The sequence below is a fragment of the Chrysoperla carnea genome, chromosome 1 (genome assembly GCF_905475395.1).
Source record: "Chrysoperla carnea chromosome 1, inChrCarn1.1, whole genome shotgun sequence".
NCBI classification, from domain to species: Eukaryota; Metazoa; Arthropoda; class Insecta; order Neuroptera; family Chrysopidae; genus Chrysoperla; species Chrysoperla carnea.
In genome coordinates, this window is record NC_058337.1 from 28,020,367 (window position 1) to 28,037,683 (window position 17,317).

The following is a 17,317-nucleotide window of genomic DNA, read 5'->3' on the forward strand; positions in this document are numbered from 1 at the left end:
TTATGATTTTGCAGGTGTACGTTAATAATACTGTTATCCCACTAGTATCGTAAATAACTTTTAAATCATTAATTAAATAGGAGTTTCTAAGAATACAGTGGTAGAATCGTTTATTGACACTTCCAAGAATTGCATGTCAATTTTTTCAGAAATATTTAACTACAAGGCTATGAATGTTACTTTTGAAATATGGTCAAATTCAACCACTACTGTCATTGAACATCCGTTATCTATTTAGTATGATTTGTGGGTTTTTTTTTCTTGGTCGATTTAGATAAGTGGATTCACTGATTCATGAACCGATTTATTTAAACATCACAATATTATATTTTCAAATAGTTATACCTTCGAAATTTCTGAAAATTTTGACGTAAAAAGGCCATCAGGAGATGATTTTGTCATTTGAAATTTTCCAATATCCCTTTTTGTTCGCTAACTGACAATAATAATTTTAAACAGATTTTTTATGGCACATTCAATTATTGTAGGATTGCCACTTCTCTAGATTTGATCGGGAGACTACCGAAATCGTGGAGTCCCTCCTGACTCCCGATATCAACAAAAATTATAGTTCAATAAAAAATATTATTCATCATAAAACATCGACAATATCGAACAGTAATAGATTAATTTTACCATCTCTCGACTTCCCGGAATTTTGTGGTGGAAACCCTACAATTTTGTCAATATCATTATTGTAAGTCTAAATTGAAAATGGAATAAGTTCAAAATTTGAATGTACAGTTTGTGATATCCCTATATATTATAAATGAGAAATAAGGATCTTTGTTTGTTACTCCTTCATTCAAGTATAAAAAAAATTGAAATCCGTACATATATTTTACCTATGTAAAACAATCCCGATCCATATTTCGAGTGGCATGAAAGGGGGGTAAGTGAGAGCAATAGAAGTGGAGGTTATAAAGCGTTGGTTTTTACTTTAAAGTCTAGCGAAGCGTGCGGGTATCAAGTTAGTGGCCCCCTATTTTTACTCCAAATATTCGTAATTAGTTATATGAATTGATTAATAATTTTTGTATCGATAGGTTTTATTGTATGATCAATTTTAATAATAATAATTTTTAATCTTTTTTTTAAATACCAAATCTGTTTTAATGGATTAAAAAATAAATAATTCTTAATAACAAAAAAATTCCAATAATATTGACATTAGTTCTTATTTCAGGAAAAAAGTTATTGTCTTTTTAAAGACTTTTTTCTTACAATATTAAAAAATAAATTATATTTATTTATTTGTAGTAAATACTGCTTCTTGCTATAAGAATACTTCAATCATAATAATAAAAAATTATAATACACTCACACTTTGAGGAAATACACTGCGGTTACTAAAAATTTGATTCCATGGGAAACAACAATCCATAACAAGATGTATATGTTTTGTTTTGTGGTCCAGAACGGATGTCAAATTTCCTCTTAAATAATAAAATATTTTATTTCTTTGAAATATTTTTATTTGTAATACGTTTTGACAAAAAAATAAATAAATAAAAACGCAAGATAATTTGTATATTTGTGTGTTTGTTTTTGTATATAACATAAATTAAATATGAAAATATTGTTTTACAAAAATGTAAGTTTATTAATTTTTATATTTATGTAGTACCTATATTGGTTTTTAAAAATATCTTTTCCATAGTTATGACATCTGTTAAATGAGATTTGAATTTTTAATATTTTTACGTGGTTACCTAGGAAAATTTTATTAAATATTTGTGAACCGTTTTTACCGACTTCAAACAAAAAGGAGGACTGGGTGAACCGATTTTGATGTTTTTTTATGTATTGGAAAGCTGGTGCTTTCCGTGTGGTCTCATTTCATTTTAGTCCAGTTTTGACAACGTCAAGAGGACGTTAAGTATGCACGACAAGAGGACGAATAACTCAATATCACGCCAACCGATTTCGATGATTCTTTTTTTATTGACAAATTAGTTAGTGTACTTCAGATCCACTAAAAATCACAAAATAAAAAAACTTTTAACACAAAGAAAACCGACTTCAAAAGAAAAAATTTTCCAAAACAAATTTATATGCACTAAAAAGTTAATACGAGTTATAACGATTGTATAATGTAGTTAAAATTATTGTTATTTTTGGAGCCAGTGTCACCCAAGCTAATGTAGCAAACTGTTCCGTCAGAGTTGTTTCCTTGGCTGACACCGACTTCAAAAATAACAATAATTTTAACTACATTATATTATTTTATATAATGTCTCTTAAAAAGTATTTTTTATTAAAATTTTTATTCCATTAGTAAAGTTATTAAAAAATAACTATAATGAGTAGTATTTATGGAAATATTCGTAATTTTAATGCTTTGCCATTAATAATAATTCGCAGTATTTTAATTATCCTTGCTATATTAACTAATTATGTTAAATCATTCGATCTATTTTAGTATAATTAGTGCCCTTGTTTTTTTCTAATTATAAGAAAATAAGCTATTTAGTTGTAGAAAAGTTTAAAGCGAACTCGATTATAATATTAATGTATTTGCAGTGAAATTATTTTCACAGTTTTATATAAAACAAATTTCCCACTTTCTTACCTTTTTGAAATGACAGTAAAATTTTGCATTTTCTTAAAATAACACCTAGCATTAGAAGGTTTTTGGGAATTTCCCTTCACCCACTTTCCTTTACAATCATAATAAAAACCCTACCTTAGAAAAACATGACTATGGTGACCCTGAATCACTTTTAATGTAATAGGTAATCAAAACAAAATAAATTCGAAAACAAGTCGGATTCAAGAAAATCCCCAAGTCAATTATTGAAAACAATGGTCACAATGAAATGATCTTAAGTTGTCACATAAAGTCTTTTTACATTTTTATATGAATTTAATCCAATTTTATGACCATTTTTTTATCATGTTTTCTGTTCAGTTCATTGTCGGTGTATCTATGTTAATCAGTATGGTAAGCTGTATGTACACACACAATATTATAAGGTATTCTTTTCAAGTACCATAAAAGAATATAAAGGCTTTAACAAGATAAATCCTACAAATCGTGTGCGCACACTTTTAACAACAAAAAAAACAACATATTTTTGTAATTTATTTTATGATTGAGAGATTGCTCAATGAAAAAAAAACTATGTTGACTTAAATTTCATTTTAATTTTTGTTTACGATTTTTTTTTTTCGTGAAAATTAAAAAATACAAGAAGTGTTCGATACCCCGAAATAGGGCATTTAGGTCGTATTATATAAATCTATTATATAATTATCGGTTTTCTTTTGCTTCACTAAGCTGTCCCGCTTTGATCAGAATTTGCGTACAGTTCTACGTAAGTTGTCCAGATCTTCTAATTTTTGCAGTTCTAAATTGTTTTTTGTGCAGTTCTAAAAATTGTTTTATGTGTCACATGTCCCCCATTTCTAAATTTTTTAATTCATTCGTAGTTTTTCGAGCCCATCCAATGAAAATCGCTGCGCACAAAGAGTATAAGATAGAGGAGAAGGCTCCCATTCCTGGCAAGGTAAAAAGCGCGAAATAACCTATTAAATTGAAATTTAATTTGGAATTAGGAATGTGTCAATACTAATTGATAACGAAAAATTAATAACTTGTACACAAATACCAGATGGCATTCGTGCCTTATACGCGACTTTCTCCTCTATCATATACCCTTTAGCTGCGCATTAATGATAACCCCGAGGTATTTCGAGTAGAAACTACATTTTTACCTTTTTTCATCTGTCTACGGGCTAATGTTCTAAATCCGAACCTGCTAAAGAATGTTATGCACTGACATTTTATTAGGATAAATGCCTTAATGTGCCTTTCTAAGAATTAAAAACACTTATTTACCATTCTTCACTAAGCACTCGTTTAAATACGCCAACGATAATGCAACTGTCACAAATTAACAGCTAAGGCGCAGTACGTTAAGAGTAATACGAGATGACTGATTATTCTTTAAGCGAATTAGGCAATTGCTTAGGAACCCCGGGGAAAAGGAAAAAGACAAACGAAAAGGGCGCCACAAGGGGGCGCTGAACAATTTTTATGAGAAGGGGGGCCACACACAATCGTGCCCCAAGTTATTTATGAAGATTAACCAGCACTGCTAATGCGTGATCCATTTATTTCAAAAGATAAAATTAGACTTATCTTCTTCAACACGTTACTGTGGAAAACATTCATTCCGTGGAAAACGCAGGTTAAAAATATCATGTTTATCGTATCAATTTTCAAATTATCTTTGAAGGTAAACTAATTAATTTAAATAAAAATATTTAGGACAGAAAAAAAAAATTAATTGGTTAACACAAGATTTCTAGAATCTAGTACAAAATTGATAATAGAAAATAAATAGAATAGTCAAGTATGAAACAAGCTTATGCTAAAAGAGCTTCACAGTTATATAGAAACGATATTGTAAGTCATCAGTCAGGATTCTTCATTTTTTGTCACTACTGTCTTGATAGGGACTGAAAAATATATCAGAAGGGTAATTTGTTAGGTTTCCATGTGGCTTACTGATCGAAAAATTAGTTTTATTTTTTTCGAAACATCTGCGATTTGGTCGATTTTCCATGTTTACTTAATCTTATAATAGAATTTAACATCGAAAAAAAATAGTTATAAGGATTATAAGTATATTAAAAAAGTTTCAATAAGGATTCTGCTTAACTGAGATTTCTCTCCACAAATTGGTCACAAAAATGTTAATAAATTCTTTACCTTTTCACTTTCGGTACTGATCACTAAAACAATAATTGTTAATAATTTTATTAGGTGTGGTGTCCTGTCCTTAAAGTTAGTTTAGTGTGGATATGATGACAATTTAAAAATTTATTTAAATAAACTTAAAAATATAAAAATTAAGCAATTTTTTTTTTTTTTTTTTTTTTGTTTAAGAAATATGTCTGTAAATGTTTTATGACCATATAATTTAAAATATAATCATTTTACAAAATTGATGTTCCAAAAAACAAAAAAAATTATTATTTTTTATTATGCTGGAGATAATCTTTTTGTTTGTTCTGATGGTTTTTGAATGTTTTATTTTAAGAAAAATTTATTATTTTGTAATTATTATAAAAATTTTATTTTATATAGATAACATAACGTCATTCATGTGCCAATTTGGCATTTTTCGTCATTTGCTAAAAAAAATTAAGAAAAACACTTTATTGGCGTAGATAAAAACTTGTGGAAAGAAAGTTCCACTATTTCAAAATCAGAGTATCTGTGTTTACGTGAGCTTTCATGAGACACTTGTATCCACTCGCAAGTCTAATTAAGTGAAAAGGATATGAAAATCAATTTTTTATTTAAATTTGTGTATAATCGTTTCGAAAAGAAAAAGTGCAAGCGTGAATTTATGTAGGTACGCGTACTGGAAATGTATTTAGTAACGTCCCAGTAACTTTTTTTTAAAACTTTATATTATGAAAAAATTTAAAAAATGTGATTTTATTTCTTGCAAATCTTCTAAATCTTGTGATTTTGATCATCCAGATGACAGCGGATATCAGATATTTAAGAAAATTGTATAAGATCAAAAATGATTTTATTATTCATCAGCCATCAAATTCAATTTTCTCGCTTGCAATTTATTTTTAGTTGCATGCGGGGTTTTGTTGTAAATAATAAATACGCAAAAAAATTACTGGGGAATTATCTAGTAATGACAAAAAATATCAAAAATTTTCTTAAAATTGTCAAAACATTGTTTTTAATTACAAAACTAAAATTAATAAACAAGCAAGTGAAAACAAACAATTAACTGAGTTTATTATTGAAATACCATGTATAAACAGTGTTTTTGTATAGACAGTGTTGATTACGCAATCGTTTGTTTTTTACGTCATATAAGTAAGGAAAGATAGTCACTGGTACACACAAAGTAATAAGATTATCTTTCTTCTCACTTCCTAAGGGATATATTATATGTGGATATGCTATAAGCAAACACATACATAATATATGTAACGTATAAATTTATAATTTGCGCCATAACGGGTTTAAAAAAAAGATGTTTATTTTTTATAAGAAGCATTTAAACTTTGGATCTATCTCTAACGGTTTACTCGATCTCACTTTTTATCTCCTAAACACGGTTTAAAAATTTCGGCTTGATATCTCTTTTCATTTTTTAGTTATCATGTTGACAAACAGACTAACAGACAACCGAAAATGGATATATTAGGTGATTTTATGAACACTTATACTAAAATTTTGTTCATATCATCAATATTTTTAAGCGTTACAAACTTTGAACTAAACTTAGTACTTTGAACTAAACTTAGTATACCTTGATATATTTCATTTCAATTTTTAAATACCTTGTATTTGTTCAGCACAATGTATCTAATTTTTTTTATAATTTAAATTTCAGATATAAACATGGACCGTACTACAATTGATACCAAAGATGAATACCAAATATCCACACGTTACCAACAACGTCGATTAATTAAGTCAACAACACCACAAAAAATCATCAAATACGAAGCCGAAGAAAGGGAAAATAATACTACAGTCAATGCAAACCAAACTGATGACGAAGATAATGACAAAAATGATGATATTGAAAATCAACAATCACAACAAGATACACATCATGATTCTCAACAAAACTCGTCAGTTACAAAATTTACATGTATGGTATGTGATTTACGTATTGATAATCAATCCGATTACATAACACATATCCGTGAACATGAAAACAGCAGCACAAAAAGTGGTGGGTCCGATGAAACCACACAATACACATGTCGAATCTGTCAAAAACAATTTAATACTAGTGCAAATTTAGAGCGACATTTACTTGTACATGGAGGTGAACGCCCATTTCGATGTAAAATATGTTCGATTACATTTACAACAAATGGTAACATGCATCGACACATGCGATCTCATGCCGAATATGAATCTGACGGTAGCACAGATAGTTCTACAACAAGTGCGGGTTCATCAACACGAAAATCACAAAGAATGAAACGTCGATTTGAGTTTAACAATAATAATTATAATAAACGTAAAGCTGATTGTATGGATTCTTCGGATGATGCAATGCCGCCAGCGACACATCGTCGTCGGTTAAAAACAATTAACAATAACACCATAAATGCATTACAAAAATTTCAATGTCCAGTATGCAATCGTGAAGATTTTGCATCTTTGAATGTATTCGAAACGCACTTGGAGGATACACATCCCGAATATCAAATAAAATGCGATCAATGTAATTTAATCTTTAAGAATCATCGAGTGTTAAATTTACATCGTTATATGAGTCATCATCTCAATAATGATACCTCCAATGAGAATAAAAATAGTATTATTGGGTTTAAAGATCTAACATTTGTTGATTTTTCAAGTGAAAAATTTCCAATAATTGCAAAAGAAGTATGTGAAAAATCATTCCATCGTGCAAGCAATGAAAATGATTTGAATTTTCAATGTACGAAATGTTTACATGGTTTTCCATGTGCAAGTGCATTAGAAATACATCAACGCGCTTGCTTAAATAGTGATTATTATAAGACGGGAAATTCTAGTGATAATAATGACGAACCACGCTCTGAAGAAGACATTCGTCGTTCAGATTTCTTTAATGGTTTAAAGTTACAAGATAAATCACAACAGCAAGCTGAACAACCACAAGAGCAAACACCAACATTTGTACAAAAAATACGTTTAAAGGAATGCTTATCACGCGACCCTTCGAGATCTCCATTACCAACAATGGATTCTACAAAAGATTTAGCTGATATTCAATCAATTATATCAGTGACAAGTGCTCAAAGTTTATTACAACAATTAACAACTCCTAAATGTATTCCTCCGATTCAATTGCCGTTATCGATGCAAATTACACCACCGGACTCAAACCAGCGTCATCAACAATCTCAAGAAAATCATCAAGAAGAAGAACAACAAGATCAATTTGCTTCAGAATTTCGTAAAATGAAACAAAAGGGTGAATTTCCATGTCGACTATGCTCGGCAGTATTTCCAAATTTACGTGCACTAAAAGGGCATAACCGTGCTCATTTAACCGGTAATGGAAATGGACCATATCGTTGCAATATGTGCCCGCATTCCTCAACTGATAAAGCTGCTTTGGTACGGCATATGCGAACACATAATGGCGACCGTCCTTATGAATGTTCGCTCTGTAATTATGCATTTACTACAAAAGCCAATTGTGAGCGACATTTACGTAATCGTCATCGTAAAGTCACACGTGAGGAAGTGAAACGTGCTATAATTTACCATCCTTCAGAGGATCCAACAAATGATGAAAGTTTGTCAGGATCAATTAAAGGTTTTACTCCACCAAGACGTAATAACGATGATTTGATTGCATCAAAATTGTCACAAATCTCAGAAGCAAAGCGTTCATTAATTTTCTCATCGCCAACTGTTGATAAAATTCCATCAACTGTTGCAAATCCTTTACAAATACCTGATTTCCGTACTGTTATGTCCAAAATACAATTACCAAATATGATTTTACCGAAAGATGATAATTTACCAGGAATTGTGAGGAATAATTTGGCTGCATTAAAAGATCACAGAATTTTACCAAAGATACCAAATGTGCTAAATTTATCAAATAATAATGACGATAATCGTATGATCCATACACCACCGATGGTATCAATGCCCAAAATTCAAGTGAAAGATGTTAACGAATTAAAGCAAATTCCACTTGAATTGGACACACCAGCCAAAAGTGATCATTCAGATTCAGAGCCTGAAGATACGTACTCAAACCATTCAAACCATTTGATGTCAACACCATTGTCACATTTTGTACGAGAAAGTCGTCCAATAGCTGCACCAATGGATTTAAGTATGGATGTTTTAGATTTAAGTAAAAAGAAACGAGACGTAACACCAGAGCCAGAAATTCAAAATCATGAAGATGATGATAATGATAGTTTAGACGAAGACGAAGCAAAACCACAAGATTTAACAATTAAAACAATGAGTCAAATGGCAGCGGCGGCAACACCTCCTCCGGCATCAATATTTGAAAAAACACAATTATTACTAGCACAACAATTACTGAAACGAGACACAGTAGTTCCTTCAGTGTTTCCGCCAAATTTCTATTCTAATTTTTATAATGCGAATACACGACCACCAACAGTGCCATCATTAACCACACCACCACAGTTTGGAAATTTCCCCGGAATAAATCCATATTTCTTACAAGCTCATCCATTTTTAACACCAACTGCATCACCACAAGATTTTCAAGAGATGAAAGAACGATTTCAAAAAGAATTTCTTGAAAAGTTACGTGGCTTACAAATGAGCGGTGGTGGTTTAATTATGGAACAATTAGCTAGCGAGAAATTGCAATCGTTTCAGCAAAAACAAGATCAAAATACTGATGAAAAGTCACCGTTGACCATTGATACAAATCAACCATTTAACAGTGATAATAATTCGCGTTCACCAATGAAGCAACAATCAACACCAAAAATGACTGAAAATATTATTTCTCATACACCAAATTCGGTGAAAATGGTTATTAAAAATGGAGTTTTAATGCCAAAACAAAAACAGAGACGTTATCGTACTGAACGTCCATTTTCATGTGAACATTGTTCGGCTCGATTTACGCTACGCTCAAATATGGAACGACATATTAAACAACAACATCCACAATTTTGGTCACAGCGTCAAAGATCCAATATGTCAGCTGGTGTGCCTGGTCGAAAACCATCTTTACAAATTTTACCAAACATTCAACAACAGCAACAAGCACAAAATTTTGATTTGCATAAAAATTTATCAAATTTACCGAATGTACCAAAAGAGATCCCACCAAATTTTTCTCTACCAACATTGAACGATTTAAATAAACAACAACCATTGTTAATTAGCGATCAAGTAAAATTCGCCATTTTAGCACAACAATTAAAACAACAGTCAATGAAACAACAGAATTTTTCGAATAATGTTGTGGTAAAAGACGAGAATTCACATGGAAATGATGATGAAGAAGAGAATGATGCTTTGGTGATTGATGAAGAAATCTCACAGCAAAGTGCGTCCACAATTGAACGTAACAATCAAACTTCTTCGCCATTAGTGATTAAATCTGATTTATTACCAACAATTTTGCCACAACAGCAACAGCAAAATGAACAAAAGAAAAATTTAGAAGAAAAGTTAAAAATGATACGAGAAAAATTATTACAACAAGAGTCAAATAAAAAATTTAATGAAAGCTTAGCTATAATGGATGAACAAAAACGTGAAGAAATTATTCGGAATGAAGATTTAGTACCTGTATCAAAATTATTAGATAATGCTGCTCAAATACCATTTCGTGAATATTTTCGGCGTGATACAGAAGATACTGAAACACCCTCCGAAGAAGAGGAAGAAGGATTTTTAGCTACAAGTGGTAGTACTAGTGAAGGAAATATTTCAGGCAGTGATGGCAATAGGTAAGATTTTATCAAATATAGTTAGTCTTGTCTCTTTACTTAATGTACTCATAAAATTAACTATTATTTTAAAATTGTTGTCCTCTTTAGGGTTCCGTTGCTAAATGGTAAAAAAGAAACCCTTCTTCTTTGATCTAGTGAAATTGGTATCGTAGGACAGATATTAAAAAATGAAATAAAAAGAGGGGAAGGGAGGCCATTATTAATGATTTTGGGATATAAATTAGCATGCATTCGTTTTTCTTCCTTTTATGAGATTTTTTTTTTAACCTAATATTAATTGATGTCGTATCATTCATTAGAGGCGCAATAAGACATTGCGCATATATTTGTAAGTTAATTTCAATTAAAACCTATTATTATTTCATTGTATTCTGTTAAATTTTATCCAAAAATTTTCTAAAATTTTGTTTTGATTTTTCCAGATCCGAATCAGAACATCAACATTCAAAGAATACATCAAACAACATAAAAGAAAATAACAACACCGAACAATCAAATGAAATGCCAGTTAAGAAAAAATCAGCATACTCATTAGCACCAAATCGTGTCATATGCCCATATTGTCATCGTAAATTCCCATGGTCATCATCATTACGCCGCCATATCCTAACACACACCGGGCAAAAACCATTTAAATGCTCACACTGTCCACTATTATTTACAACAAAATCGAATTGTGACCGCCATTTATTACGAAAACATGGCAATGTTGTGAATCAAACCGCATCAAATAATAATAATAATAATAACAATAATAATACGACTACACAATCGTCAAATGATCAAACAACTCCAAATGCGATTCCCACAACAAATTACATGATGCGAAATGTACCCGAACGCCCATTTAAATGTTCAACATGTCCCAGCTCAACATTTTCAACCTTAAGTAATCTAAAAAAGCATGTTTCGTGTAAACATAGTGGATCAACATCACCTACATCAAACAAAGGTGATGGAGACCGACCATCTGTTACGTCAGGTAGTGTTTATGATAGTCATTCTTCAGAAGATGAATACTCACGCGTTGAGAAGTTGATAAAAACTTACAAAAATGATAATTGGGATCAAAACATTAACAATAACACCGATTCATTGATAACAAATTCAACAACAAATGGAAATAATAATCCGGGAGCAACGCCACAAAATTCTGATTTACCATTTAAATGTCATTTATGTGACAGCTCATATGGTGAACGTCAAGAGGCTTTGGACCATATTAAAGATCAACATACCGCTGAATACGAATTATTGTTATCAAAAGGTGCGCTAGAACAATCTCAAATACATCACGAACAACATCAACACAGCATCGAAAATCATAGCGATGAACAAGATGATCAAATTCATTTACGTGGTAAATTCCCTGATTATGCTAATCGTAAAGTAATGTGTGCATTTTGTATGCGTCGTTTTTGGTCTGCAGAAGATTTACGTCGTCATATGCGTACCCATACTGGGGAGCGTCCGTTTTCCTGTGATGTATGCCGACGACGTTTTACGCTAAAGCATTCCATGTTACGTCATCGTAAAAAACATAATAATAATAATAATAATAACAATAGCGATGCTGAGACGACACCTTCAAATTTGACTACGAATAACAACGATGATAATAATATTCAAAGTAGTAGTGCTGGTGAAGAAACGGATTTAGAAAAACCTAGTGAAAATAATAATAATAATTTATTAGTGAAATCAACAGCTGCAGCTGAGGAGCCAGAAAGTGGTGGTAGTGATTTATTAAGTAATTTATTACAAATTCGTGATCGCTCAATTATTGATCAAGTTTTAGTATCATCCGCCGATGATGCTGCTAAATTATTAGGAGTAAATAAAAATATCGATTAACTTTAAATAAAATGTATACGGAAGCCTTGTTAGACGTACTTAATAAGATCTCATTCATATCATATAGGTAACAAAAAATACATTTGAATCAGAAAAAATCTTTTATATCGGACATGTAATAAATAATTCAATCGAAAATCAATAAAAACAAATAAGGCCATTTCCACTTAAGGGCAAAACTACGCCGGTTGTTAACCAAACCGTAAATATTTTTAGTAATAAATAATTTCGAGTAAAATTTAGTCAATTACATTTCTGACACTAAAGAATTTAAAGTTTTCACTATTTTTTTTAAAATTCCATAACGTGTGTTTTTGGCGTGAAATTTCACAAGAGTTTTTGCAATCACTTAAAATTGATTTTATTTTCTCAATATAAAATATTATCAAATGTCGCTATCATAAGTTAAAAGGTATAAACAAATTTTATTTATTTTGTGAGCGTTTAGTAGTTAATTTATTTGGTTAGTTTTCGTTTGGAGAAAAATTTGTTCTTTTTATGTATGTTTAATAATTAAGATTATAAATTATATAATATTCATCAACGAAAAATACGTGAAAAAATTGTATAAATTCGAAATATTTTGTGTCTAGTCATCGAATGATATATTTAATAATTATAAATAGATAGGAGAAAAATAATTATTTTAGAGGTTCTAGGTTACATAAACCTCTTTAAAACAGTAATAAATTTTCTATATTATTTTTTATGATTTTGTAAATTTCCATTTAGTTTAAAAAATGTTTTTCTTATATATAAATATTATGTAATTTAAGTACTTAGGTATTTCGGATGAGTGCTAACACTAGTAATAATATTATCTTTACTACTAGAAGTTATAAATATATTTATATATTATTGTAATTTTGAAAGAAAAAAGTACAGCTATATATCCAAAAAGTAGCGTATAAATAAGCTTACATTCCAAAGATTTGTAATTTTTTTTATTTAGAATTTGTAAATAAAGACTTATTTAGATAAAAAAAGCTCAATTTTTGATAAATTTAAATTGGTAAAAAATAAATTTATCAAAGATTCAATATATTGTTTATAGTGGGGCTCATAGGCGATCAATATTATCATTCTAATCACACAATTTACAATTTATTTGAACTTGTTTTTTTTCGAAATAGTACAGTTTTTTAGTGCGCAGGTACTGAAAAAACTCATTAAACATAAATGGAACAGTGTACGTGACTCTCGAAGTCATGAATTATGATTCGAATTCTATGAATATTGCTTATCAATTTGTCAATCTAACCTCAATTTGAATAGTGTCACTCATAGATATTAATTACGTCACTCTTTCATGTTGATCGTCTACGACTACGGATCACTTAAAAAATTTTATTCAATTGTTTTTCTATTTTATGTAAAAAATAAAAAGGTGGTCTTAAAGTTACACACGGCCATGTAAAGTAATTTTGGGAGAACACACATATTCTGTGTGGAGGCCTCATTAAAAATTATTTTCATGTACTTATAGAATATTTAAGGAATTATAGATTTAAAAAAGAAACAAAAATTTTAAATTAATGCCATTGTTTAAGTTTTTTTTATATACATTTTGTGTAAATATCTCTGTTAAAAGAAAACAAAAAAATTATTGATTTATATTATTATTCAGAATAAGATTTAATTATTATTTTTTATCATCCCGCCATTTTTTAAAAAGGTATTGTTTGTGTTTCTTATATCATGATGTGTGAAACAAAAAAATGGAAAAAATATATTATGAAAGAATTTATGATTTAAAAATATGTTAGAATTTTTGATAAGACTATGAAATTTATTTAAGAATTTTTTTTTTTTGTAGAATTTGTCTTTTTTTATTTATTATAAAACTTAATATATATATATTATATGAAGTACAAGGAATTTATTTTGTTTTATTTAAAAGTGACTATTTTTGCCTAATGCAGAGAATTTTTTTATATTATTAAGGGTCATATTCAGCAAGAATTTTGAATAAATTAAATTTTTAATCCATGAATTCTTTTAACAATCAAATGAAGATTCATAGATTAATCAAAAATCTTCTGAACACGACCAAAGAAGAAAAACCAAAGAAAATTGTTTTTGTTTTATTAAATGTTTTGATTATTATGTTCAATCATAATTAAAATTATGTTTGTACATAAAGTTTTTTGAGAAAAAATTCACAATATTGCCTTTTGAACGCGCAAGTGCACTTATTACAATTAGTAAAAAAAATCAAAAAAAGAGCATTCCATGAGTGACTTAAAAAACGTAGTGGATTCTAAATATTCTTTTAAATAATAAAATAGATATTTAGAACATAAAAACCAAATCAAACAAAATCCAATTGTACTATTTTCAAAAAAAAATTATAGAAAATAATTGTTCGAAAAAAATATTTGATGTTTCTGCTTTTCTTCCATTTCAAAATTTTTCATTTGAGAATTTGTTTTGCTTATCTGCACAACTTTTCACTGCACTCGTGTAATAGATTTGTCAGTGTTGACTGTGTGTGAAATAATATTATAATATAATCTTCTCAAATATTCGAAATTTATTTTTCTTAAATGGTACGAAATAATTTTTATAACTGTTTTAAATAAGCTTTAAAACTCAAGTTAAAAAAATGTTCTAGTCAGAAAATTTTTGTATATTATTTAAAAAAAAAAAGTTATGAATATTAATTTGTTTGTTCGAATTTATTTTTAATAGTTATAAATAATTAATCGTATGCCATTTTAGTTTCGCTCAAAGAATAAGAACAACATTTTAGTTGTGAATTCTAGTAATTTTGTCGTTTGAAAATTTCAAAAGGTTGTAATTTTAGTAAAAGAAAACAACTAGTTCTATATTATTATATAATTAATTAATTATTGAGTGTGTGTGCGTTTTTTGTATGTACTTTAAAAAAATCACATTCAAATTTACCATATTATAATAAATTTATCATTATAATTATAATTTAAAATTTACCATTTAAGATTTTATCTTATAGTTTATTATTAATACATACATAATTACATACCCCCACATTTGTAACATTTTTGCACTGAATATTGAATAAATAAAATTGTAGCAATATTGAATTTTTTTTATTACAAAAAATTCCTTTTGATATTTTTCAGGAAAAAATTTTATATATCAGTTTTGGAGTACGAGAAATGCAAATGTGTTGTAGATAGTACAGAGTGACCAAGATAAAAAATTACTGAAATACTTGATATTTCGATATAGAAGAGAAGTGGGTGGCAAAAAAGATTGATGTAGAAGAAGGTGGCTGAGAATTATATGTTCCCAAAAATCACTTCCTTGACAGCAACTCAATATGCAATCAGATTTTCAAATCTCTAGCTCAATTTGCAGCAGGGTTAGGGATTTAATCTTCGGCTTAGTTTAACTCTTGGATAACTCATGAGTAAAATAGATATTGATTCCGTAGAAACTTAGTATAAGAGAGTAGAAATGATTTTCACTCTTGAACGGTTCAATTGTTTGAGGATTGAATATTTATAGGAACTATTATTATTACCCTTACATATGTATTCGTCGGGTCGACCACCAACAGAATTATACCTTAGTAAATCAGTAGGCAAGCGGATCCTGATTGAGTTCATGGTCAATTGTAATAGTATAACTTCTCACAAGGATCTAATCTTTAAATGAAGAAGATTCATCGCTTTACATTAAAAAAATTATTCAGTATTTTTCACTGGAAAATTTGCAGTAAAAATAATTTATTTTATAGTATTTTTTCTATAAAATTCAGGTAAACAATACTTATGCTTTTCCGTTCTTATTCTTACCATGCAAAGTTATTATTATTATACCCTGTATGTATGAAATATGTATCAAGGTATACTAATTTAAGTCCCAAGTTTGTAATGCTTAGAAATATTGATGATACGAACCGAATTTGGGTATAAGTGTCCATAAAATCACCTAATAAGTTCATTTCCGTTTGTCTGTCAATACGGTTACTTTTTATAGAGTGGTCAGGGCGTAAAAGTGAGTTTATGTTGTAAATGACCAACATAGGTTAATTGGATCTTGGGTACATAGAACCAGGGACCGATCTAGCTATTAAGCCGCACCGGGAAAAATAATATTTGCCGCCCTTTACACTCATAACATATACAGGCTTGTCTCATATACTTGAAACTAGATCAATAGTTTAATCGAAGAAAATGCTTCACATTCAATTAAAAACTCACTCTGATTCATAACTAATTAAAATTAGATAACCGCTTTAAATTCGAATGTTGTTCTTTATAAACACGCAAACATTTTTTTGTTTGAAATATTTTAAATATTTTTTCGTTAACCGAATAGTTTAGACAGAAATTGATAGCAAAAATATAGTTTTTGTGCACTTGTTCATTCAATTTAATTAAAATGGTTTTTATAGGGAACCATTTTTATTGGATTTATTGGAAAATTTTTTTCGAAGAGTGCTTAGATTTCGCAGATAAAATTATACGAAATAACAATTCTGATAGGAAAAAACAATTTTGTATAAAACTTTTCAGTCCGTTTTTGCTTAAACTGTACGGTTTGCGCAAAAATGTTTCAATAAAAAAATGGTATTTTTTAATCTGCATCCATCGATTGCCAGTTATGGAGTAAAGTGAGCTTGAAAACCTAGATCACGTTTAACGGCTGCGTAAGATGTGCGCATACACACCCAACATTTTTCGCTTGAAGTATTTTTATCGATATAAGTTATTTTTTGAAATTCAAGCATATGTCAACTAAAAAAGCATCTAGTGTGATCAAATAAAAAAAAAATGGCGTCAATGTTTAGATAATTCTGAGTTCGGAGAAAAAAATTGAATTTAGTAGATCATTATGATACAAATTGAGGAAACTAAAATCCAACATTTTTTGATGGTCGGAAGGGGCCCAAAAAAAATGGTAAAGTGGCCTAATCCGGTCTTTCGCGTCAGACACCGTCGGATTGAGTTAAAAATAAAAAAGTGTTCAATAAGCTTAGGCGCCGTAAAAAGGCGAAAAGAATGAGCTGCGAATG

General features: G+C 29.3%; 1 protein-coding gene across 1 annotated transcript in view; it reads left to right on the forward strand.

Annotated features, from left to right (window-relative positions):
- The window catches only part of LOC123301266 (ras-responsive element-binding protein 1), a 36,907-nt gene extending 24,205 nt beyond the window's left edge, over positions 1 to 12,702 (forward strand). Inside the window, exons 3-4 of the mRNA XM_044884004.1 lie at positions 6,378 to 10,455; positions 10,881 to 12,702. Of these exons, the coding sequence (XP_044739939.1) occupies positions 6,378 to 10,455; positions 10,881 to 12,312 (5,510 nt within the window). The 3' untranslated portion in view covers positions 12,313 to 12,702. The remainder of the gene's footprint in view (positions 1 to 6,377; positions 10,456 to 10,880) is intronic.
- Positions 12,703 to 17,317: the final 4,615 nt, after the last annotated feature.